General features: G+C 42.1%; 1 protein-coding gene and 1 pseudogene across 3 annotated transcripts in view; one reads left to right on the top strand and one right to left on the bottom strand.

Annotated features, from left to right (window-relative positions):
- Positions 1-24,630, bottom strand: part of PIWIL2 (piwi like RNA-mediated gene silencing 2) — a 74,762-nt gene that overhangs the window by 33,526 nt on the left and 16,606 nt on the right. For both annotated transcript variants that reach the window (XM_081171373.1, XM_081171372.1), the window contains exons 8-15: positions 21,578-21,702; positions 20,153-20,233; positions 9,440-9,553; positions 7,853-8,041; positions 7,575-7,659; positions 6,904-6,993; positions 3,341-3,481; positions 287-400 (exon numbers count right to left, since the gene is read on the bottom strand). In XM_081171373.1, coding sequence (XP_081027499.1) covers positions 287-400; positions 3,341-3,481; positions 6,904-6,993; positions 7,575-7,659; positions 7,853-8,041; positions 9,440-9,553; positions 20,153-20,233; positions 21,578-21,702 — 939 coding nt within the window. The remainder of the gene's footprint in view (positions 1-286; positions 401-3,340; positions 3,482-6,903; positions 6,994-7,574; positions 7,660-7,852; positions 8,042-9,439; positions 9,554-20,152; positions 20,234-21,577; positions 21,703-24,630) is intronic.
- LOC308573995 (tigger transposable element-derived protein 1 pseudogene) overlaps positions 1-24,630 on the top strand; it is a 136,568-nt pseudogene that overhangs the window by 99,879 nt on the left and 12,059 nt on the right. The gene's annotated exons all lie outside the window — the stretch shown is intronic.

Here is a 24,630-nt window from a genome sequence, read left to right as displayed (position 1 = left end):
TTCAAAAAGGGGTGAGGGGCTGCCAGCTCTGTAGGCAAGGTGTGGGCTTCTGAGGCTCAGAGCACGTTTCTCCTTAGGGGAGCTGCAGAAAGAATGTAGTTGGTCAAGGGAGCTGTGGACTGAAAAAGGTTGAAAACCTCTGTTCTAGTTCATTAACCCAAAATCATCTCTGGTCCAGAGGAAGGTGTTCTTTCAAATATTCTAGAAGGCAATCTGGGAAACAGAGAAGAATGTGGGATCTACTATATCAGTGTGGAATTTTGTCAGTGTCTGAGATCAAACTTACTGCAGAGATGCAGGCCTCTCTGACTACTTCTTTGGACCAGTTTAGGTCTTCTGATGTATTGAAGGAGGTATTCTTCAGGTTGATTCTTTCCATGGGGAGAATACGTCCTTTTGTCTAGTACAGAAGATTCCATAAGAGGGAAGCAGGACCAGGGAAACAAATAGGTTGAAGGATAGCATATTTCTGCTTAGGTTAGTCACACAAAAGCTTGAATCTCTTCAACAATGAACAACAACCCCAAAATATTAGATTCCCCATACACTTAAACAGCTACGTTTAAGTGTGTACGCACACACTGAAGAAGTGTGCATGCACACGAAAGCTCATACCAATAACAAACTTAGTTGGTCTCTAAGGTGCTACTGGAAGGAATTTTTTAATTTTGCTTCAGGTAATGGTCAGCCATTTGTCTAGGTAGAAAATGATGCCCAGGGTAGCTTCTCCCCTAAATTGTGTCATGGTGGTGATGCAAGTGCAGAGACAGATCACTAGCCAGAGATTTTTATGAGCTGCCTACGATGCCTTCCACCAGGATTGGTGGCCTGTGAGCAAAATGGCTACTGAAACTAGGGGCCTTCTAATTACCACCACTCTTGACGGCTTCCAGAAGCATAGGGTTCACTCCATAGTGAACAACGCAGCATTTGTAAACTTTTTTGCAGAATATTTTAAGCTGTAACTATTATTTGAACTCTAATTATCATTAAACTATTTGTGTGTTAACTGGCTTGTTCTTCTTTATCATAGAATAGAAAGGGACCCTGAGGATCCTCTAATCCAACCTCCTACAGTGCAGGAACAGGCAGCTGTCCCAGACGGGGATCGAACCTGCAACCTTGGCCTTATCAGCTGCACCAAGCTCTAACCAACCAAGCTATCCAGCTGATAATTAAGAACTATGCCACAACTTAAATGTTTTCTTTTTATTGTGTTTTAAAGATTGCAACCAACAGAGTTTTGCAACCTGAAGAATTTATCTGTAACTAGGATAACTTTCTCTAGAAGTATGAATACACCATCTGCAGCAATATACATAAAGAGAAAATGTTTCATGGGCAAGTAACATGAGGGACAGACTGAAGATCATGGTCAGACCATTATCTGGTTAAGCCTGACTGATAGTGGCAAATCCCCTGTTTAAGAGGTGTGGACCCATTTGGATGGCCTGCCCTCAAAGACTTAAGGAACTTCATGTGTCCCTGAATGCTCCAGGGGATTTCCCAGTGGAGAAAACGGGTGATCCTGTTGAAGCCTTGGTCTCCCTATGCAATGGCAAGATGAAGCAGGTGATTGACACAATTGCTCCCATCTGACCATGTGCTCCCTTGACCCCTACTGGGTCCAGAGGTTGCTTAACACTTCGCTGGGTGAGGTAGTGGTTCCTACTGCACTGAGAGGCTTTCTGGGGTAGGTCATGGCGGGGCAGCCGCAGGGATTCTTGGAGAACAGAGATTATTAAAACCATTCAATCTGAGTTCAAGCCTGGCCATGGAACTGAGTCAGCCGTGGTTGCTCTGATGGATGACCTTTTGAGGAGCGGGACAGGGGGAGTGCAACTTTACTCCTGCTTTTGAACTCTTGTCAGCTTTTGATACCATCAGCCATGATAATTGTCCTGGACTGGCTCTGGGGAATGAAGATTCAGGGCACTGTTTTACAGTGGTTCCAATCCTACCTTCAAAAGTGAGTCCAGGGAGTAGCATTGGGAGAATGGCTACATTATGGGTGCTGCGGGGGACTTGCTTATGCCCAGTGCTATTTAATATCTACATGAAGCCATTGGGAGGGATCATTAGGCGTTTGGAGGTGAGGTGCCACCAGTATGCTGATGATATTCAGCTCCATTTCTCCAAAACATGTGAATCAGGAGAGGCAGTGCAATTCCCCGAGCCACTGCATGGATGCAGTGGTGAAATGGATGAGGAAAAGCAAGCCAAGCTTGAATCCTGGCAAGACGGAAGCACCGTGGGGTGAGTAGCTCAATGTCTACTGGTCAGCTGCCTACCCTGGATGAGACACCACTCCCCCTGAAGGAGCAGATTCACAGTTTGGGGGTGAAGTTTGGGGATCCAGCTCTGTCACTGGAAGCTCAGATAGCCTTTTACCAACTGGTTTGACAGCTATGGCCATTCATGGACTGGGAAAGCTCTGCCAAGGAAGTTCCTGTGTTGGTTACTGCAAGACTGGATTACTGCAATGCGCTCTATGTGGGGCTTCCCTTGGGCTTGATCTGGAGGCTGCAGTTGGTGCAGAATGCTGCAGCACAAATGCTGACAGGAGGGAGGCCTTGTCAGCATCTAACGCCTGTGTTCAGAGATCGGCACTGGTTGCCCATTTGCTACAGGACCAAGTTCAAGGTGCTACTATTAGTATATGAAGCTCTTAACAGCTTAGGACCAGTTTACCTACAAGATCCCTTACCCCACATGTGCCCACTCAGTTGATTTGATTGGGAGAAGAGGCACTACTACAAGTACCATGTAATATCCATTGCGCCTATGTCAGAAGTCGGTCATTTAGTGTGGCAGCACCTCCACTTTGGAACTCCCTGCCTCTTGAGACCAAGCAGGGGCCTTCACTGTATTCTTCTCAGCATTTGCTAAAAACATTCGAATTTAGACAAGCCTACCCAGATACTTAGAAAGTTCAGGTAATTTTAATCCATTGGTATTTTAACTACTATATGTTTTTAAAATATGGCTGTAAATTTGTCTTGATTTTATTTGTTTTATCATTTTGTAAACTATTTTTAGGTTGCTGTTTTTTACACTCAAGCAGTGTATAAATTTTATGAAATAAATAGTAAATAAATGCCAAACTTATTGTTTATTGGAACCTGTAGAAAAAATGTTCTACGCTTTTCTAAACCATATCAAGGCTGAAGTTACTGATAACCTGAAAAGGGTATCCAATTGTTAAATATATTTAACACATAATTATATTTCTTCTAAAAGCAGACCAGTTGCTATGGAGGTCATGTTTGAATCAGAATTCAGAATGACGTCATCAGACAAGACTAACGTAAAGACAGAGGCTCCTCCTTGATTCAAATACCTTATGCACATCATTGTCCAAATGAAGTCCCCATCTTGACAATTCATTGTGGGCAGTCTCATTCTTCTCAATTCTGCTCAGAAGCTGTCTCAAACTTAGGTAGTGCTGTTTAGGGCTCAGGTTGATCTGCTGGCTAAGGTCCTAATAAGAGGGACCAAAGTGGTAGGTGGGGAGGGGAAAAATGAAATTTGTATATCTGCATGTGCTTCACCATGTATTTTAAAGAGATTTAGGCAAATCAACTGCTTGGAAGACGGTGGTTCTTCGCCTTCTGAGCTTTTGCGTTACTTTTTTTCATCAGTACAAGACGTACCTCATGTAAGTAATTTTGAACCATTTAATGAAGCTATATTCAGATTAGAAGTCACAACCCACCTGCACTGAAAGTTCTGATTCAACAAAAAGCTTCAAATAATGCGGGGGGGGGGGGATACCTTGTAGGACAAGTAAACCATACACAGTCTTTTTTCGCATGCCCTTAACTACAAAATTATTTTATTCATGAAGATGAAGATTTATAGCAGATGAGTGCCAGGAACAGAACCTCGGACAGACTGGGACACGATCCTGCAGCAGCAGGAGGACGAAGAAGAAGGTTGTGAAGGAATGTCAAGAGAAGCTATTACACTATCCAGCAAACCAGCAACTTTTATCAGTTAAAAGAAAAAGTGGGCAACCTGTTTTCTGTTGAGAGTTGTATTCTCGTGGGCAATAATCTGTTGGCAGACAAGCTGGTAGTGGGCAGAGCTGGAGCCAATGAGGGGCCAAGCCACAGGAAAAAACTGCTGTGGGTTAACTAAATCAGGAACACAAACTGCCTTGCTTCAATTTTCACCATAATTTTATTAGATTAGAATTCCCAATCCTATGCAGGTCTATAAAGATGTAAGCTCTGTCAAGTCTGGTGGGGTTACTCTCAAGTAAGTGTACAGAGAATTATTATTTTTTTAGTACAAAAACTAATATTGCTCTGTTCTAGAGAACAGATGAATGTAATTCCTTTCTGACTTTAGTGTGCACCACATACGTAGAGCAGGCCTATTAAACTTGTTCTCAGACAGATTGCAGGGGGAAATTCTCTTCCTCCCCAAACCATAAGGTAAGGTAAAGGTAAAGGTACCCCTGCCCGTACAGGCCAGTCTTGACAGACTCTAGGGTTGTGCGCTCATCTCACTCTATAGGCCGGGAGCCAGCGCTGTCTGGAGACACTTCCAGGTCACGTGGCCAGCGTGACAAGCTGCATCTGGCGAGCCAGCGCAGCACACGGAATGCCGTTTACCTTCCCACTGGTAGGCGGTCCCTATTTATCTACTTGCACCCGGGGGTGCTTTCGAACTGCTAGGTTGGCAGGCGCTGGGACCAAATGGGGGGAGCGCACCCCGCCGCGGGGATTCGAACCGCCGACCATGCGATCGGCAAGTCCTAGGCACTGAGGTTTTACCCACAGCGCCACCCGCGTCCCTAGAACCATACAAACAGGAAAAAGCAAACAATCCATACATTCCCCCCCCTTTTTAATGCTACCCTTTCAAATATAGCTTTCTGAGGCTACATAGAAAGATGGGGAGACACTAAAAAAATAAAGAAAAATCAGATTGTAAAGAAGGAACAAAGGAATGAACTGTGATGAAATGAAAGAGGCAGCTTCGGGGGCGGGGCATGTAAAATGAGGTCTGCATGCAGCCTCCAGGCCACCAACATGACCATGTCTGCTTTCTCCACAAAAAGGGCATAGCTGAGCCAAAAGAACAAGTGGTAAAATGCACTCTTGGCCATTGCTGCCAAGAGGACACCCAAAAGCAGTGCTTTATTCAGAACTCCACTCAAGCTGACAAACTGATGTTTAAAGGTGCAACCCCAACTGTAGCAGCCCATACACATCTACTTCCCTTGTAAACTTGCTCCCACATTCAATCAATAATTCTATCTTGTAAATTAAGTTTATTCACCCCACCTAATCCCATTCCATCAGATTCATGGGCTCCATCATCTCGCTAGGATCAGACGAAAGTCAAGTTTTAATATATTATTGTGGAAGTACAAGCAGAATAGAAAATGGAAGAATGGTATAAAGAGGTGTGGGATATAGCCATTAATGATAAATTAACATGTGCTATTAAGGTGAGATGGGGAATATGCAGGAGAAATTATTTTGAGGAAATATGGAAGGTATTGTATAATTTGCACTGTTAAAATGGAAAGGGGTCAAACCATCGCAAGAGGTGTTGAAATTTTAGGAGGCTGGATAGTTACAATGGAATGGTCTCAGCAGTGGGGTGCACATTTTTATTTACATTTTATTTATTTATTATTATTACTTTGTCAAAATAAAAAATAAAATAAAAGGAGCAGAGCTTTCCAAACTGTTTGTTGCAACACGTTAGTGTGTCAGTTGCAGTGTGTAGATGTGTCATTCGAGCGCTCCCCATGTTCGTCCCGGGGCTAGAAAGGGGTTAGTTAAACCTCTGGCTTGCTAGTAAAACTGAATTACTGTGTCGTGAAATAATGCGTGTCTAAAAAGTGTGTCACCAACAAAAAAAGTTTGGAAAGGTCTGACTTAGAGGTTTTATTACAATCAAGTGGTATATAAATTTTGTTAAATAAATAAAAATAATCAAATAATGTATCTGCAGAGAAAATAACCACCACCAATTGGTTAACTTAGCAAAGTGATCTACAATTGTTTTGGCTCTGTTAGCCAAGCCAAAAATTCTGGTCATCAAATGCCCAACCTCCTGCCATCTTCTGGGCTGCATCAATAGGAGTATAGCATCTAGATCAAGGGAAGTAATAGTGCCACTGTATTCTGCTCTGGTCAGACCTCACCTAGAGTACTGTGTCCAGTTCTGGGCACCACAGTTCAAGAAGGACACTGACAAACTGGAACGTGTCCAGAGGAGAGCAACCAAAATGGTCAAAGGCCTGGAAACGATGCCTTATGAGGAACAGCTAAAGGAGCTGGGCGTGTTTAGCCTGGAGAAGAGGAGGTTAAGGGGTGATATGATAGCCATGTTCAAATATATAAAAGGATGTCATATAGAGGAGGGAGAAAGGTTGTTTTCTGCTGCTCCAGAGAAGCGGACACGGAGCAATGGATCCAAACTACAAGAAAGAAGATTCCACCTAAACATTAGGAAGAACTTCCTGACAGTAAGAGCTGTTTGACAGTGGAATTTGCTGCCAAGGAGTGTGGTGGAGTCTCCTACTTTGGAGGTCTTTAAGCAGAGGCTTGACAACCATATGTCAGGAGTGCTCTGATGGTGTTTCCTGCTTGGCAGGGGGTTGGACTCAATGGCCCTTGTGGTCTATTCCAACTCTATGATTCTATGATCTTGCTAGAGTCCAATCTCTATCCATCATCAAATGAAAAAAGTAGGCACACAGAACTCTGGCTTCTGCTAATGCAGAATAGAAGAGCTCTGAACACTATGCTTTGGGACACTGAACAAAATATCAGATTATGCCCTAAAACTTGGTTTCTGGGTAAGCTTTTTGAAGTAAGAAATTGGAGACTTGCAAAAAAATTCAATTCTATTCAATTGCAGCAAATAATCTCAAACCACCTTCATGACTCTGAAGTCTTTCTTCATTTTCTCAGGAATTCCAGTCAGGAAGGTGACCTCTGGCAGCAGGAGGATTTCACCCTTTTGCAGCTGCAGGATAATTAGAGACAATGAATATTAGTACAGCATGCAAAACCCAGTCAGATTGTAAAGTTGTGAAGAGAAGGCTGCTGGTTACAGGATAGGTTTAACATACTGTGTTGCTTTCTGTTGAAATTGATTTCTTTTTAAAAATGTATAATCAGTTTTACCTCTTTTTAATTGTATGATTAAACTGGTGTAACTGCCCTGGGCTTTATGGTGAATGGCAGATTAGGTATCTTATACATACAGAGCTAAATCACTATTTCCCTATTTTAATTCTCAAAGAATTTGATAGCTCCCAAAGCAACAGTTAAATTTAATGGCTCAGGGGAGAATTTGATTTAGGTTACAAATGACAAGCATTATCAGAAATGGTATAGTAACAACCAGGTAATATGTTAGTAAGGGTTGGGTTTACTTCCCTTTGACAACCTGAGCGGAGTCTAAACACCTCTCAAACTATTGAAAGTCCTTCCCTGTATAAGCTAGTTATCACATGACCTACTTCTGAGAACTGCAGATAGAAAACTTTGTTGTCCCATGACATTGGCACTTGAACTGCCATTAGTGCAAGGTCAACAACTCACCTTCCCTGAAGGATTCTTTCTTTCATTGGGTCTGTGAATCAGAAGTGGCTGGTCGACTTCCCTGATGGTTATTCCATAGTTTTTACTGGAAGAGGAATATTATGCAGATTAAAGAGCAATAGGTTCATTTGTAGCTACCAAATGTAAGTTACAAAAATAACAAACTAAAAATAATTGTCATTAAGCCAGAGGAAAGGAACACGAATCATGTAAAATGAAGACAACAGATGTTTGTCGTTTCCTGCTAACACTTCAAGTGTTTAAGCAGCACCTCTTACCTGTAATAGTCTATGAAGGTGATCTCCTGTCCATCAGACATGGTAAAACTGTCCTTTGGTGTCTTGTTCCAGTCAATGTCATCAATACGGTAAGTGTTGTTGTTGTAACGGGTAATTATAATGTTGCCAATTAGCTGTTTTGTACACTCATCTTGGAAGTTCTCTCGACTCTGTAGGTAAATTGCATGCCTTTGGGAAAAGGAACGCACTTTGAGCTGACATATCTGGAGCTGGTGAAGAACTGCAGCTGAAGTATGGTAAACCCGCAACTTACATAAAGGTTATGTTCCGGGGATTGCACCTAAAGCCAAAACTGCATATAGCCAAAATGCATTGGGTTCAGTGGAGTGGGACTGCCAAAGTTATTTTCCCTGGAATCCCACACCCTTTCCATTAAAAATTTGTTTGTGCCACACATGTAAAGCTGAATGTGCACAAGTTGTGAGCCTGCTGTACTGAGCTTGAATCTCACTTCTATCACAAACCTGTGAGGTGGCCTTCAGCAAGCTACTGTACTCTCTCCGAATCCCCCCAGGTGCATTATGAGACCATAACGATGTATTGTAAGGTTTACAACTGGATAACACATGTGAAACTCTCTGAAAACTTGAAACTGCTATAGACAAGTATAATTATTAAATGAAAACTTTATATATTTTACAGACGTGACTGAAACCAGTTCCTTATAGTAGCAAAGCATATTCATACTATGATGGTTCTTACACATTTGTAATAATCAACCTCTCCAAAGAGGTTTGTTGCAGATACATAATCTCACACATACGTTATCTCACAGATAGAATAGGACTGTTTGGTGTGACATCTGAAATGGAATTCTTGATTGGAGGAGAGCCTATTCATGTATGTATATATGCATGTAGGTGAAAAAGCAGCGTAGTAGGTCTAGAATCCAGCTCCTGGCAGCTGCATCCGACATCTCACCTTACACTACTGGTTGGCAGATTACAATCCATAACACTAACATATGTACAGTGGTGCCTCGCAAGACGAAATTAATCCGTTCCGCGAGTCTCTTCGTCTTGCGGTTTTTTCGTCTTGAGAAGCACGGCTATTAGCGGCTTAGAGGCTATTAACGGCTTAGCGGCTTTAAGAAAAAGGAAACAAACTCGCAAGAACTCGCAAGACGTTTCGTCTTGCGAAGCAAGCCCATAGGGAAATTCGTCTTGCGGAACGACTCGAAAAACGGAAAACTCTTTCGTCTTGCGCGTTTTTCGTCTTGCGAGCTACCACTGTATACAAGTGTAATGCATTGAGTTTTTATTATGTTAAGAATTGTTGTCATTGTATGAGGCTTATATTGAATGAGGTTCTTATAAGCATGTTATATATAATTTAGAGCCCCTTTTGGGGCTGACCAGAAGAAGATTCATGAAACAGAGACTGAAATCCGGTTATCTCATTGTCGTAGTTCCATTGGGACCAAACCAGTGCAAGTATACACATTGAGAGTTTCTCTCATGGACTTATTTCAGGAATATTTTGACTGCTTGGCTTTGAGATACTGAGTAGCCCAATTTCATGCAATGCTTCCCAATATTCAAAATGTCATTCAGAGTTCTAACTCACATGAAATCCAGGACAGAATCATTCCGAACAACCTTGTGTACAACATCAGCCAACAGGAATAGTCCCCCGTCTGTTCTCCGGATACTGGCTGCATAGCCAGGCCATATCTGCAATCTTTAGGGAAATAAATTTTACACAAAACAGGACGCTTATTTGTAAAGTTCAGTTTCAGCTATGACATCAGCACTTGTATTAGAAATGCACTAAAAGTATACAAGACCGAGGTAGTAAGCAGAATGTGTTGTCAAAAATCCAATGTCAGCCAGTAACATACATGACATTTTAGACTTAATAGTTACTACTTTTACAGATATTTGCTAGCAATAGTGCAATATTTGGCGTTGCACGCCACCCCAATCTTCTAGCGGTGCGAGATTCCAGTAGTTCCAGGCACTTACCATGTTTTCTTTAGGAAATGAGGCACAGTGAAGACACTGGTATCTTTATGATATATGATTTACTTGTAGATATACAACCTGATCCTGCAACTGAGGGGTTCACAAATGAGTCTTGTTTTTCCCCTAGCTGTAGCCTTGGATTCAAACAGAAATCTAATGTTGCACGCGCTCTCACTCTCTCTAGCTTGCTCTAGGTCACATCACTGCAAGCTCTGCTCTCAATTCTGGCTTTTTCTGTTGAGGGAGAAGGCCTCACCCATTTGTTGTCTCAAACTGAGCCCCTTAATCCCCCATCACCACACCAGGAATTTAGCACGGCTATTTCCCAGAATCAGAATGCTTGAACAGCTTTTAACACTTACTGGATCCAAGGATGATGATGATGATGATGATGATTATTACTATTATCCCCCAGCCACTCTGGGTGGCTTCAAGCACATATAAAAACATAATAAATCATCAAACATTAAAAAAAACCCTTCCTGATACAGGGCTGCCTTGAGATATCTTCTAAAAGTTATGTAGTTGTTTATCTCCTTGACATCTGATGGGAGGGCGTTCCATGGGGGGGGGGGCTGCCAATGAGGCAGTGATTAGAGGGGTCTGACACAAACACACATGCATAATAATAGTCTTGTATCCAATGCAGTGCTAAGTAACTATCCTATCAATGCAAGGATTTATGACTCTACAATGGGACATTTCCCACTCATTTCCACATGCACTTTCCCAAATCTGCTCCTGAGGGTTGAGGAGGACCCCAAAACAGATTTAGGGAGCATAGCAGGGAAGAAAGAGAGGAACATCTCATTAAGTATAAATCCTTGTGCTGATGGGATGGTTACTTAGAGCTGCACTGGATACCCATGTCAATGCCACTGAAAAGAAACAACCTTGGAGGTTTCGACAATATTTTGTTTTTATTATTATTTTTTTATAAAAAAATTTATTGGTTTTACAACATTTTTTAAACAGTACAAACAAATAAAAAGACAAACAAACATGTATAATTTCATGACCTTTTTTCCATAACCCTCCTTTCTCGGACTTCCCCATACCTCCCCTTTCTGCATCCCAATTTACTAAATTATTTCAGCAACTTCTAAACAGTTTTTGTCAAATATGTGTTCTCTTAATCTTTTCTTTGACTTAAACTTATGTCACTGTATCCCTTTTTCTCTCAACACTTCAACATTTTAGCATTCCTCAATTTTATAATAGTTCTTAAGATAGATTTTAAATTTCTTCCAGTCCTCTTCCGCCGTCTCTTTCCTCTGGTCACGGATTCTGCCAGTCATCTCAGCCAATGTCATATAGTCCATCACTTTCATCTGCCACTCTTCCACGGTGGGTAGGTCTTGTGTCTTCCAATACTTTGCGATGAGTATTCTTGCTGCTGTCGTAGCATACATAAAGAAAATTCTATCTTTCTTTGACACCGATTGGCCGACTATGCCCAAGAGAAAGGCTTCTGGTTTTTTTGGGAAAGTACATTTAAGTACCTGTTTCATTTCATTATATATCATTTCCCAGAAAGCCTTAATCTTCGGGCACGTCCACCAAAGGTGAAAGAAGGTACCTTCGGTTTCTTTACACTTCCAACACTTATTGTCGGGCAAATGGTAAATTTTTGCTAGCTTGACTGGGGTCATGTACCACCTGTAAATCATTTTCATAATATTTTCCTTTAAGGCATTACATGCCGTAAATTTTATACCGGTGTTCCACAACCATTCCCAGTCAGCAAACATAATGTTATGACCAATGTCCTGTGCCCATTTAATCATAGCCAATTTAACTGTTTCATCTTGTGTATTCCATTTCAGCAGCAGATTATACATTCTTGACAAATTTTTAGTATTGGGTTCTAACAATTCAGTTTCTAATTTTGATTTCTCCACCTGGAAGCCAATTTTCCTATCTTGTTTATAGACCTCCATTATTTGGTAATAATGGAGCCAATCTCGTACTTTAGGTTTCAGTTTCTCATGGCTCTGTAACTTCAATTTATCTCCATCCTGTTCCAAAATTTCCCAATACTTTGGCCACTCGGCCTCCATATTGAGCTTTTTCAATGCCTTAGCCTCCAAGGGTGACAACCATCTAGGGGTTTTATTTTCCAACAAGTCTTTGTATCTTATCCAAACATTATATAATGCTTTTCTGACAATATGATTTTTAAAGGCCCTATGCACTTTGATTTTGTCATACCATAGATATGCAGGCCAACCAAACGCATTATTGAAACCTTCTAAATCCAAAATGTCTGTATTCTCGAGGAGCATCCACTCTTTCAGCCAGCAAAACGCTGCTGCTTCATAGTACAATTTTAAGTCCGGCAGGGCAAATCCCCCTCTTTCTTTTGCATCTGTCAATACTTTAAATTTTATTCTGGGCTTTTTGCCCTGCCAGACAAATTTTGAAATGTCTTTCTGCCACCTCTTGAAACAGTCCATCTTGTCCAAAATCTGCAAGGTTTGAAACAAAAACAACATTCTAGGCAATACATTCATCTTAACAACTGCAGTTCGGCCTAACATTGACAATTTCAAATTTGACCATATTTCTAGATCTTTTTTGATTTCTGACCAACATTTTTCATAATTGTCTTTATACAAATTTAAATTTTTAGATGTCAAGTAAACCCCTAGGTATTTCACCTTCTTAACCACTGTCAAACCTGTCTCATCCTGGAATTTCTCCCTCTCCATGACTGTTAAGTTTTTTTCTAATACTTTAGTCTTTTGTTTGTTCAGTTTAAATCCAGCTACCTGGCCAAATTGTTGAATTATCTCCAACACCCTTTTCGTACTAGTGTCTGGCTCTTGTAAGGTCAAGACTAGGTCATCTGCAAAGGCCCTTAGCTTGTAATGTTTGGCTCCGACCTGTACACCTTTAACCTGCTGGTCATCTCTTATCATATTTAGCAACACCTCCAGAACGGAAATAAAAAGCAATGGGGAAATTGGGAACCCCTGTCGTGTCCCTTTTTCTATCTTAAATTCTTCAGTTATCACATTATTTACAATCAACTTAGCTTTTTGTTCAGAATATATCGCACCCATACCATTCTCAAATCCTTGGCCTACCCCCATCCCATGAAGATTATTTTTCATAAAACTCCAAGAGATATTGTCAAAGGCTTTCTCCGCGTCCACAAAAATCAGAACAGCTTTAGTGTTTATATTCATCTCTAGTAGTTCTAAAATGTCTATTATATTCCTCACATTGTCTGATAAGTGCCTTCTAGGGAGAAAGCCTGCTTGGTCCTTATGAATCTTCTCCATCAAAACTCTTTTCAATCTTTTTGCCAAAATGTCTGCAAAAATTTTGTAATCCACATTAAGTAATGATATTGGGCGGTAGTTCTTAAGTTGAGTCTTTTCAGTCTCTGTCTTTGGTATGAGTGTAATATAAGCTTCTTTCCACGATTCTGGCGCCCTTTTCCCCTATAAAATCTCGTTGCAGCAGACTTCCAGGTTAGCGCGAACAGCTAATGGAGGATTCCCTCCGAGCTCCGGAGGGAATCGGCTCCGCTGGAGACGGGTCTTGCCGCGACGGCGACGCGGAGACCCTCAAAAACCGCAGGCGCGGATGCCTGCGGACCTGGTGACTCGGTGGGCACCTTAAACGCCCCCTCTGACCCACGAAGAGCCTTTTTAAAGGCTTCGGAGAGGGTACGGAGAGCGGCGCAGTGCTGGGAGTAGACCGCTACCCCAGTGGAGCGAAGCCGCGTGCCATGGCTGAAGAGCGCTGACTTTTTTCCCGTCTCCAGCGGAGCGCTGGAAAAGAAACAACCCGTGAGTAAAGTGGAATTGGGACTTTAAAATATTTACTTGTGAATTCGGTACGACCGGGGGGGGTGTTAAAGGGAAGTCCGCACCCCCCCTTTTGCAGACGATCTAAAGCAACAATAGAAGAACTAAGCTGGAGAGCCTACCCTTTGCGGGGTGAGTTAAAAAAGACATTAACTTCCAAGATTTGGCGAAAAGAAATTTTGAGCTGGAGTGAAAGAGTGGAATTTTAGAAGTTTTCTTTCTGTTGTGTATAACCCCCCCTCCCGGGCCCGGGAGCGTCCTGTGTTTGAGCATATGGAATAGGAATACGGAGTTTGACAGCTGTCAAAGCTGTCAAACGGACAGTTTAAAGCTGAAAAATTGTTATTTAAGATCCCTCTGGATTAAAATGAGTTACAATTGAACTAAAATCGTTGGAAACAAAGAAACAACAACGAGTCAGAGGTTTGTTGGAGAAAGATACTAAGTAACCAGATTCCCTCTAGGGGGAATTCTGTGACATTACAATGGCTGCGGATGGAAAGTTACTAGCGGAAATTGAAAGAATGTTCTATTTGGTGGGAATCTTACAAGAGCAGAGTCTGACTATGAATAAACAACTCACGACCTTGACCTCTGGAATAAGCAGCTCTGCTGAATGTATTGAGGACTTGAATGAGAAAGAATCTGCAGCTGAATTGGAAATGATATCTCAAGAAGTGGAGGAGACTAAACAAGGAAAAGAGAAAGTAAAGATGGAAAGTACCAACCAGAAGCTTACACTAGTGGAGTATAAGTAAGGAGACTTTTGGATCACATCGATTACAAATCTGCAAAAGATGCAAAAGACGAAGGAGGAGGCCCCTGGAGTATATGGAATACAGGAACTTAAAATAAAGAAGAAATATGATTGGGGGCCCCACTCTGACTCTGAAGATGCATGGCCTGTGGAACTTTTGCAGCAGTTGTTCTTAAATACTCTGGTGGGAAGAGAACCTGGTTTGATGGGGATAGAACTCCTTCGAGATTTGACGACCAGCATAAAGGACTACCAACAAGACCGGCGGAGAGGGACTGAAAGAGACTTGAAAGCCTCGGATGTGAGGAATCCAGGCTAAGAACTGTTATTTTGGACACGTATTGGGGAAGGGACGAAAACTGGGGATGGGAAGGAGGGAAGAATAGAACTTTAAAAACACTTATGACTTTTGGGTTTAGTTAATATGACTTTTATCTAATACAAAATGGGAAATCGATGGAAGGGAATTTGAGTCCAACTTAGGAAAAAACTTATTTTTCATAAAAGATATAATATTAAGATGGTAAAGAGGAGAAATAATAACTTGCTGACAAAATTATGGGAATTGGGATGCATGAAGGGGGGTGGGAGAAGTCAAGGAACAAGGTTAAGAAAGTAGGATTTTCTGAAATTATACATGTTCTTGTCTTTGTCTTTTTTGTGTGTGTCATGTTTTTATAAAAGGTGAAAAACCAATAAAAATTGCTTTAAAAAAAAATCTCGTTGCAGACTTCCTTTAACGGTTGAACCAACCACTCCTTCAAAGCTTTATATCTGGAAGTCAATCCGTCTGGTCCTGGAGATTTGCCCAATTGCATATTCTGAATGGCACCCTCTATCTCTTGTTCTGTTATTCTCTGATTTAGATCCACCTTACTTTGATGAGAGATTTTTTGTAATCCATATTTTTTAAGGAATTCATCTATATCCTCTTCATTCTGTGGTCCTTGTGAATATAACTTTTTAAAATAACTCAGGAAACAATTTCTAATCTCATTAGGTTTGGATATATTCTTTCCATCCACTTCTAGATTCGTAACTGTATTTAGTTTCTGTCTTTTCTTCAATTGCCAAGCTAGAAGCTTACCACATTTGTCTGCCGATTCAAATGTTTTTTGTCTCATTTGCTTAATCTTCCACTCAATCTCCTGGTTCATCAATTCCATATATTGTGTTTGGTATAACTTAATCTCTCTCAAAATCTCCTGGGACTTTGGTTTTGATCTTAATTTTTTCTCTCCTTCTTTTATCTTTTCCAAAATCTTTTCCTTCTTCTCATTCTGCTTTCTCTTTTTTATTGAATTTTGTTGAATCAGAAATCCTCGCATCACAGCTTTGCTTGCGTCCCAGATCACTCTTTTTTCTACGTCGGCCTTTAAATTTATTTCAAAATATGAGGAACGGCTAAGGGAGCTGGGCATGTTTAGCCTGGAGAAGAGGAGGTTAAGGGGTGATATGATAGCCATGTTCAAATATATAAAAGGATGTCACATAGAGGAGGGAGAAAGGTTGTTTTCTGCTGCTCCAGAGAAGCGAACACGGAGCAATGGATCCAAACTACAAGAAAGAAGATTCCACCTAAACATTAGGAAGAACTTCCTGACAGTAAGAGCTGTTCGACAGTGGAATTTGCTGCCAAGGAGTGTGGTGGAGTCTCCTACTTTGGAGGTCTTTAAGCAGAGGCTTGACAACCATATGTCAGGAGTGCTCTGACGGTGTTTCCTGCTTGGCAGGGGGTTGGACTCGATGGCCCTTGTGGTCTCTTCCAACTCTATGATTCTATGATTCTATGATTCTAGTCCTTTAAAGTTTTTTGGGCCTTTCTGTGGATCTCCTCATCTCGAAACAAGGTGTCATTCATCCTCCATCTGAATTGACCAGTTGTTGTAAGTTTCATCTCCATCTTCACGGCGTTATGGTCAGAGCAAGTCTTTGGGCAGATTTCTATTTTCTTAATCTTTGGAGCCATCCCACTAGTAAACCAAATTTGGTCAATTCTGGTCCAGGTCATCATTGCTTGAGAGAAAAAAGTTCCCTCTCTCTCGAGAGGGTTCCTTGTTCTCCAAATGTCTATTAAGTCCATATTTTCAGTCATTTCAAAGAAGGTCTTCGGGAGTCTCCCTTCCTTGGAGATTGTCAATCTTTGTGCCTTGTCCATATTTGTAGAAACCACACCATTCATGTCTCCCATAATTACAACGTTATAGTCCAAAAAGTCCATCAGAGTTTCATGTAGCTTCTTGAAGAATTCCGCCTTTCCTTCATTTGGTGCATAAATTCCAACTATTAATAATTTTTCTCCTTGCACTTGTATTTCAACTGCCAGGTATCTTCCTTGTTCATCTTTAAACATCATTTTGGGGGCCAATTTCTCTTTTACATATATCACCACTCCTCTTTTCTTAACCTTGTCCGATGAGATAAATTCTTGTCCTAATCTTTTATTTATAAGTAATTTTCTATGTGCCCTGGTCACATGGGTTTCTTGTAGACAAATCAAGTCCAATTGTTCTCTTTTCAAAATATGAAAAACTTGGCGTCTTTTCAAAGGCATATTCAGCCCATTACAATTCCAACTAAGGAATTGCAGGGCCATCTTGTTATTTGTCACTTACTCCTCCTACCGCTCCAAGTTGTTGCTCTTCCTCTGATGGTGGTGGTTTAAGTCCAAATGGTAGATTTAGAATGTCCAATGCTCTTTTTTGCTCTAAAATTGGGTCTATCGTTCCCTTCTGCAGATCCTCTTGGTTTCTCTCCAAAAAATTCTCTTTGTCTTGAATTGTTTTTATTTTCACCTTCTTTCCCTTATAGTTAAAGGACAGTCCTTGTGGAAACTCCCACCTGAAGAGTATGTTGTTCTTTTTCAGCAGGTAGACCAGATCTTTGTAGAAGGTTCTCACCTCCAAAATATATTTAGGGATGTCCTTAAAAATCTGTATGTGAGAATTTCCAATTTCCAAGGCCTTTTGATAACGTAGTTTTAATATTTTGTCTCTTTCTTCCTTGGATCTGAAAGTAATCAGGCAATCCCTCGGAGTCTTACTGTTCTGTCTCCTGCCCAGTCTAAATGCTGTTATTATCTTGAATTCTTCTTCCTCCAATTCTTCCTGCCAAAAATCAGAAATCTCTTGTGTAAGGAACTCCACAAGGTTGTCTCCTTCACTTTCGGGAATCAATCTTAATTTCAAATTTCTCTCCTTTCTCTGTAATTCCATCAATGACAAGGCCGCATCATGTTCATAAACTTTTTTAGAAATCGGTTCTAATTTTTCTTGTGTCTCCTCAGCAATCTTTCTGGCATCCTCTGCGATTTTACGTGTTGCAGAGTTTTCTTCAATCAATTTATTTATAGATTCTGTATTAGATGTCACACTTTTCGTGTTCAAATCCAGTCTTGCTGTTAATTCTGTTAATTTTTGTGAGTTTTCTGTACTCTGCTGTGTCAAAGCCTCTAAAGATTGATTTATCTTGAGTAACGCCTGTGTCATTGACTCCATGGAGACAGCCGTCACTTTTTCCTGCCCGGCTGCACCTGTTGGTGTTAAACTTGATATTGAGCCTCTTTTCTTTTGTTGCTGTTGCTGCTGTTTTGTTTTAGCTCTAGTAGTTATGTCATCTGCTGGGCCGCTCATGTCCCAAGGACGTTCTCACAGGAATAATTTCCTGATGGAAAATCCCACTGTCTTAGTCTATTGCTCTGCAACAGTTACTTCTCAACCCTCTAGAGGGAGCAAACCAAAATGTCCAAGTGAAGGAAACAAAGAACAAAGAGCCAAGAAGCCAGGATTCCTCAATGTAAATGCTGCAACACTCCTTCTATGCAATTTCTCTAACCAGACTGTCCAAAAGATTGTTGCAGCAAAGTCCCAAAACTTTGTAACAAATAAAACTTCCACAGTATAACTTTGTAACGAGTTGTAACAAGTTCTAAGTACAGTTCCCGGTTTCTTATTTTGGCAGTCCGTCTCAGGGGATTAAGGCAGCGGAACACTTTCTTTTAAAAAGTCATGCAGGTTGGTAAATTCACTTTTTCTCCCCTCAGCCCCTGCCTGCTAGAGAGGAGCAAATGTCCAATGCCAAGGTTAAGCAGTCATAAACTTATTTTCCTTCAGATGCAGCTTTATATTTCGTTGCTTAGTCTGTCATGCAGTTGGGGGAAGGCAGAATTCCTTATTTTTTGCCTTTCCCGTTTCCGGCCGAATTTTAAATTTTAGTTATAAAGTCCCAAGTAATCTTTCAATCCTACTCACGGGTTTCCAGTCGAATTTCAATTTACAGGAAGGAATCAGCGCTCTCCGTTCATGGCGACGCGGCTTCGCTCCGCGGGCTGGGTTACGACTCTCAGCACCGCGCTCACTCCCGATGCCGTTCCGGAGCCTTTAAAAAGGCTCTTTCGCAGTAAAGGGGGGCGCTTCTGGTGCCCACCGAGTCTCCTTGTTCACAGGCTTCCGCGCCTGTGATTTTAGGGGTCCCCCGCTTGCCGTAGCGGGTCAGACCCGAACTCCGGAGCTCGGAGAAAGGACCGCCATTAAACGCTGGCGCCGACCGGAAGTCTCCGGTTTCGACAATATTTTGTCCAATAATCTTCACCATCTCTTTAACAATACTGTCCCGAATAAGGCCAAAGGGCATTCCACCATAAATGTACTTTTTGCTTGTAAACATTTCTGCAAACGTGTGGCTAAAAAACCTTGTAAAAACAGTAGAAGGGGCTGCAGCACTGCACTGGCTGCCAATTAGTTTCCGGTCCCAATTCAAGGTGCTGGTGTTGACCTATAAATCCTTACACGGCTCAAGACCTCAGGGCCTTAAGAACTGCCTCTCCCCATACAAACCAGGCCAGACCCTGAGCTTGCCATCTGATGCCCTTCTCTATGTACCTCCTTCCAGAGAGGTTCGGAAGGAGGCAGCAGGAGAGTGGGCCTTATCTGTCCTGGCTCCCCACCTGTGGAATGCTCTTCCCCAGAGAAGCTCACCTGGCGCTATCATTACATGTCTTTAGGCACCAGGCAAAAACAGTCCTCCTTACCCAGGCCTTTAACCATTAAATGATCTATGGCCTGTTAAAGATTGGGGGGGGGGAGAGATTATTATTTCATTATTATGCTGTTTTTTATTATGTTTTTTATTACTGATGATCCGTAAAATGTGTTAATAAAGGGTGGTATATAAGCTGAGTAAATAATAGTAATAAACAATTATGCTTTAGCATGTAAGACTAAAGTTCCTGAGCAAAGTTAATGCGCAGGAAAAACAGGACTTAACCAATGCTTCCATACACCTAGGATACTCACTTATGTCTACACCAGTGGAGTAAGGCCTTTCATGTTCTCCAAGACCTGACTAGTAAATCTCCAACTTAGATGAAGAAGAATTAGCACTGTGGCTGTGTAGCCAAGGCTGCCAGGCAAACTGAAGAGTTCTGCAAAGCTCTACGAACCCCCTGTCCCTTGGAGTGAGGCATGACTTGAACTGGGAGGAGGTTCTCTCCCATAAAACGAAGGCACTTCAAGTCTGATTTGAATGGCCTTGCCAAAGAAGAGAAAACCATCTGAGGATACCTTCCTCCCTTATAGGAAAACAAGGAAGATCTTTTATCCCTAAGGATTACAATATGCACAGTAGCTGGAGGAAGGCAAGATAAAAGTTTAGTTCAAACAATAATAATAATTCTCCTATGGCTACTACAAATGATAGGGTGCCCAGGTAAAAAACAGGAAAAACACTTAAGTATACCAACCTATACTGCTGCAGCACAGTAGCACTGGTAGGGTCAAAGAAATTCCTCCCAACAAGTTTCATATCTAAAATTCTCATCACCCTAAAATAGAAAGCCAAAGTAGTAAATTGCAAAAAATTATATAGAAAAGGCTGTTGTTGTTGTTGTTGGCATCCGTTTGTCGTGGAAGACAATGGAATGCACCTCCAGAGGTGAAGTCAAATCACTGCATTAGCAGCATCTAAGTGACCTCCTGGAACAGAAGCTTGGGCAGTGTGTCTGGAGGTCCTGGGCTGCCCAGACAACAAGACCCGCCTCTCGGCCTTGATGATGGGATCCAAAGGAAAGCAGAGCAAGACGTTTGGCACCAGCTTGGCTGCAGGAGTTGCTGGAAGGAGGCGTACAAGGTGCCATCCAACAATCTTAGGGACTCCGTTCCAGATTCTCCTGAAGATGTCCTGCAAGGCAGTTTAGGATCAGATTTTTCCTTCTCCTAGATGCAGGCTTCCTCAAGCTTGGCCCTCCAGATGATTTTGGCCTACAACTCCCATGATCCCTAGCTAGCAGAACCAATAATCAGGGATGATGGGAAATGTAGTCTCAAAACATCTGGAGGGCCGAGGTTGAGGAAGGCTGTCCTAGATGGGTTACCTTCCCAGATTGACAAGCCTGATCTGCCTGCCACCTCCCTCTACAGTACATGCAGAAACCATCTTCTTAACCATTGAACCTACTATTGGTCTCGTCCACTCTATCCGCCAGAGTCTGTCTTCGCATGCAGGGGAAATCCCTAACTCACTGAGGGTTTGAGACCTATTGGCTACCCTCACTTGGTTTAGCAGTCAGTCGAAGCCACTTCCTGGAATATGGCTGCGGTTACATGCTGACAACTTATAGGAGCCACAGGTGAGAGCAAAGTACAAGGTGGGGACCAAAGGTGGACAAACTACCCCAGACGGAGCATGGGAAATGTAATCTATCATTTAAGACCAGGCTATATTATGCAGGCAGCAGTAGTTAATAGTTATATATGCTCAACTTGATTGGCGTAAGTTACCAGTGCTGCAGGTTGCCTATGCTGGTGGGAGAGATCATTGTGTCTCACTGATCAGATACCACTACTCATGGGAAAACATGGTGACAGACACAACATTTGATAGCGTCCAGACTCCGTCTTGCAAGAGCTGGATGTCCCTCCCTCCCTTGACAAGCTGCTACAGTATTGGTCTCTACAGCCACAGCAGGCCCTGTAAGTCTTCCAACAGTTTGACTTCACCTCTGAAGGTACAATCTTCCATTGTCTCCTGAGACAGATGGATTTCCAATTCATGTATGGATACCAGTCAACTACCATAACAATTACCCGTACATAACATTACCTTTGCATCACATTCAATTCAAGGACTGAAAGAATGATGAGAATTCCTAGCTTAAAAAGCCACTTACCTCCTGAAAACAACGTTGTAAAATGGTATGCACAGATCTGAACTGGGCTCCAGAATTTTGGTCATCTGAATTGTCACACTAACCTCCACACCATCTGTTCTTCTCTGACACTTCAGATTTACATCCTACATAAGAAATAAATATATTGATGAGATCATATATACAGATGAGATCACTAAGTCATGACTTTGTATCTTGTCTGCTAGAAGATCTTCAAAAGCTTTAAAGAAAATATCCAAATGACAGTTTTCAATGCTTCCAAGTTGCTTATTAAAAAGTACTTTCAGCAAAAGATGTATGATGTGGCAATCTTAAGTTACGTCTCAACCACAGCCCTTCTCTTGCTTTGCTCTTCGAAACAGCTCATTTCCATGCTGCTGTAAATGAATGCAAAGTAAAGGCAGACATATTAAACCAACTGCCATTTAAAATTATGTCCCAATGTAACCGTCTTTTGAAGACACACATTACTTTGCTTCATCTTTTGCACTGTCTTCCCAATGTCTGCATGGACTGTGCAGAGGGCACCATGGTATGTTAGTGTCTCTAATGCAATACTTTTACAAAATCCAGAAATAAGGAGCTAAATCAGGTCATTCCCTCTCGTACATTCAGGGACATATCAGAAGTAAATCTGGAGTGTACGTTTTATTATTTTCAGATTCAAAATCCCGAAAAGCCTCCAGAAAAAAAAACTCGCTGCCAACATCTGAGTAGCCAGTGGCAAACTGAAGTTTGCTTTTTTTAAAAAAAAACTGCAGCCGAAAATGTACACAGCCAAATTTCCTTCTACCTAATTTCACTGCCTTCTTTAAAAAATGATCATTTCCCAGCAAAAATAGCCTGTTTGTTATTGCAAAGTTACCTACAAAATTCCCAAAATCTTTGAAAGCCCACTCAGAAAGCATGCAGTGCCTCACATATACCAGTTGCACAAAGTTGCACAGAAAACTGTCTTATAATGAGTCAGACCATTGGTCCCATCTACCTCAGTATCTGGTAGTGACTTGCAGCAGCTCACCAGGGTTTCAGACAGGGCTCTCTCCCAGCCCTACCTGGAGATTCCAGAGATAAATCCCAGGACCTTTTGCATGCAGAACAGCTGCTCTGCCATTGAACTACAAGCCTTTTCCCATTAGACACATGTTACCTGCAAGCCTTTATCTGGCTTATCCAAACACTGCTAAGGTACCAGTACATAACAGGAGTAAAGATTTGATAACAATTATAAAATTGGACATAATACTATTACTGCCAACATATGAATACATTTTGCTACTTCTAAAATTATGATCAGCAAACACTGCACATCTGCCATCTCCAAAGTAATATCTACAATTCATGATACATGACATTTTGCTTTTTTTGCTATTTTTACATTTGCCCCAGCATGTTCTATATGCTACCTCAAATTCACTAAATCTTGGGTGTTCAATGAGGCCTGGTCCTATTACAATGCTCTACAAGTAAAGTTTGACCCAATTGTGGAAGATGCTAAATCCCTTTAAAATGTTGAATCTTCATCCCTGTTATCATGCTACTTTTCAAAGCTACTGGCTTCATCCTGCTGCATGCCAATATGCAAAACCATGTTTTGTTTTAATAAACTTTATTAAACAAGAAAATATATTCAAATACACACAAAACATACAGTACAAACATTCTATAAGAAAAAAGAAAAGAAAGACTCTCCTCCCTGGAAGAGAGGGGAGTGGTTGTGGGCGGGAGACCGAGCCCCGCCCCTGGTAGGGGGCATTAGCCCCCTCCCCTCCTACCTGGCTGGCGCCCACGCCCACCGGAGGTGGCCAACCAGGTGCCTCCGGGGGGCGTGTGTAGCAGCTTAATGCTGTGGTGCCAGCTCCGCCTCCTCCTCATTCCTCGTCGTCCCTCAGCGAGTCATATAGAATAAAATATAGTAAAAGAAAAGAATTTACATATAAAATAAAAAATAGTAAAAGAAAAGAAACTTCCAACTAAACCCACTGTAATATTTTGCATTCAAAATTTTACAAGTTTCTTATTCATATTTTTCTATATCTTAGTTTAAAACTTTTTCTAACACTTCCTTATATCATAAGACTCATTCCATATCTGCCAGGAAACATTTATTATCACAGTATCCTTTGAGATATTCCTTAATTATTATCCATTCCTCATTAACATCTTGTGTTGAGGTTTCTCTCACTGTCCCAGTTCTCCTTGCTAGCTGTAAATACTCTATTAATTTGGCTAGCCATTCAATCTTTGAAGGGATGGTATCACTTTTCCAATTTCTTGCTATTAGAATCCTTGCTGCAGTTGTTAAATACATGAATAATGGTCTAATTTCATTCTTGATTTCTGATGTCATGAGTCCTAATAAAAATGCCTTGGGTCTTTTAGTGAATGGGATTTTAAACATTTTCTTTACCGTATTTTTTGCCCCATAGGACGCAATTTTTCCCCTCCAAAAATGAAGGGGAAATGTGTTTGCGTCCTATGGGGCGAATGCAGGCTTCCGCTGAAGCCTGGAGAGCGAGAGGGGTCGGTGCGCACTGACCCCTCTCACTCTCCAGGCTTCGCGCAGCTCTCTGCAAGGCGCGGGAGCCCGGCGCTGGGCTCCTGCGGCTTGCGGAGAGTTGCCTGCATGCCACGCCCCATTGTTTACCACTCAGGCAGGCAGGGAGAAACGGGTCGCGCGGGCGCGCGCAGTTCAAACCGCCCCCCCCGCCTGGCGCGAGGCTCTCCTTCCCGCCTCCATGTTGTTGCCTGAGGGGAAGACACCGCCGCCACAAGGACGGGAGAAGGAGGAGGCTGAGGCAGCTGCTGTCCCGCACGCGGCGGGCCTGAGGGGAAGGCAGCGGGGGCGGGCGAAGCCTCTGGGGGTGTTGAGTGGAAGGAGGGGACAGAGGAGGAGGCGGCGGCGCCTGGGACTGGCGCTGACAGGTGAGGAGGGAAGGCGAGCGGGAAGGCGGCTGCTGCTGTTGCTGCTGCTGCTGTGGCGCAGCGCGGAGACTGGCCTCCTCCGCAGGCGCTGCCTCCACTTTTCCCTCCCCCGGTTTCTTCTACTTCTC

This window comes from Podarcis bocagei (genome assembly GCF_964188305.1).
Source record: "Podarcis bocagei genome assembly, chromosome: 15".
NCBI classification, from domain to species: Eukaryota; Metazoa; Chordata; class Lepidosauria; order Squamata; family Lacertidae; genus Podarcis; species Podarcis bocagei.
The sequence above is the reverse complement of the archived record's forward strand: the minus strand, read 5'-3'. Positions and strand labels throughout refer to the sequence as shown.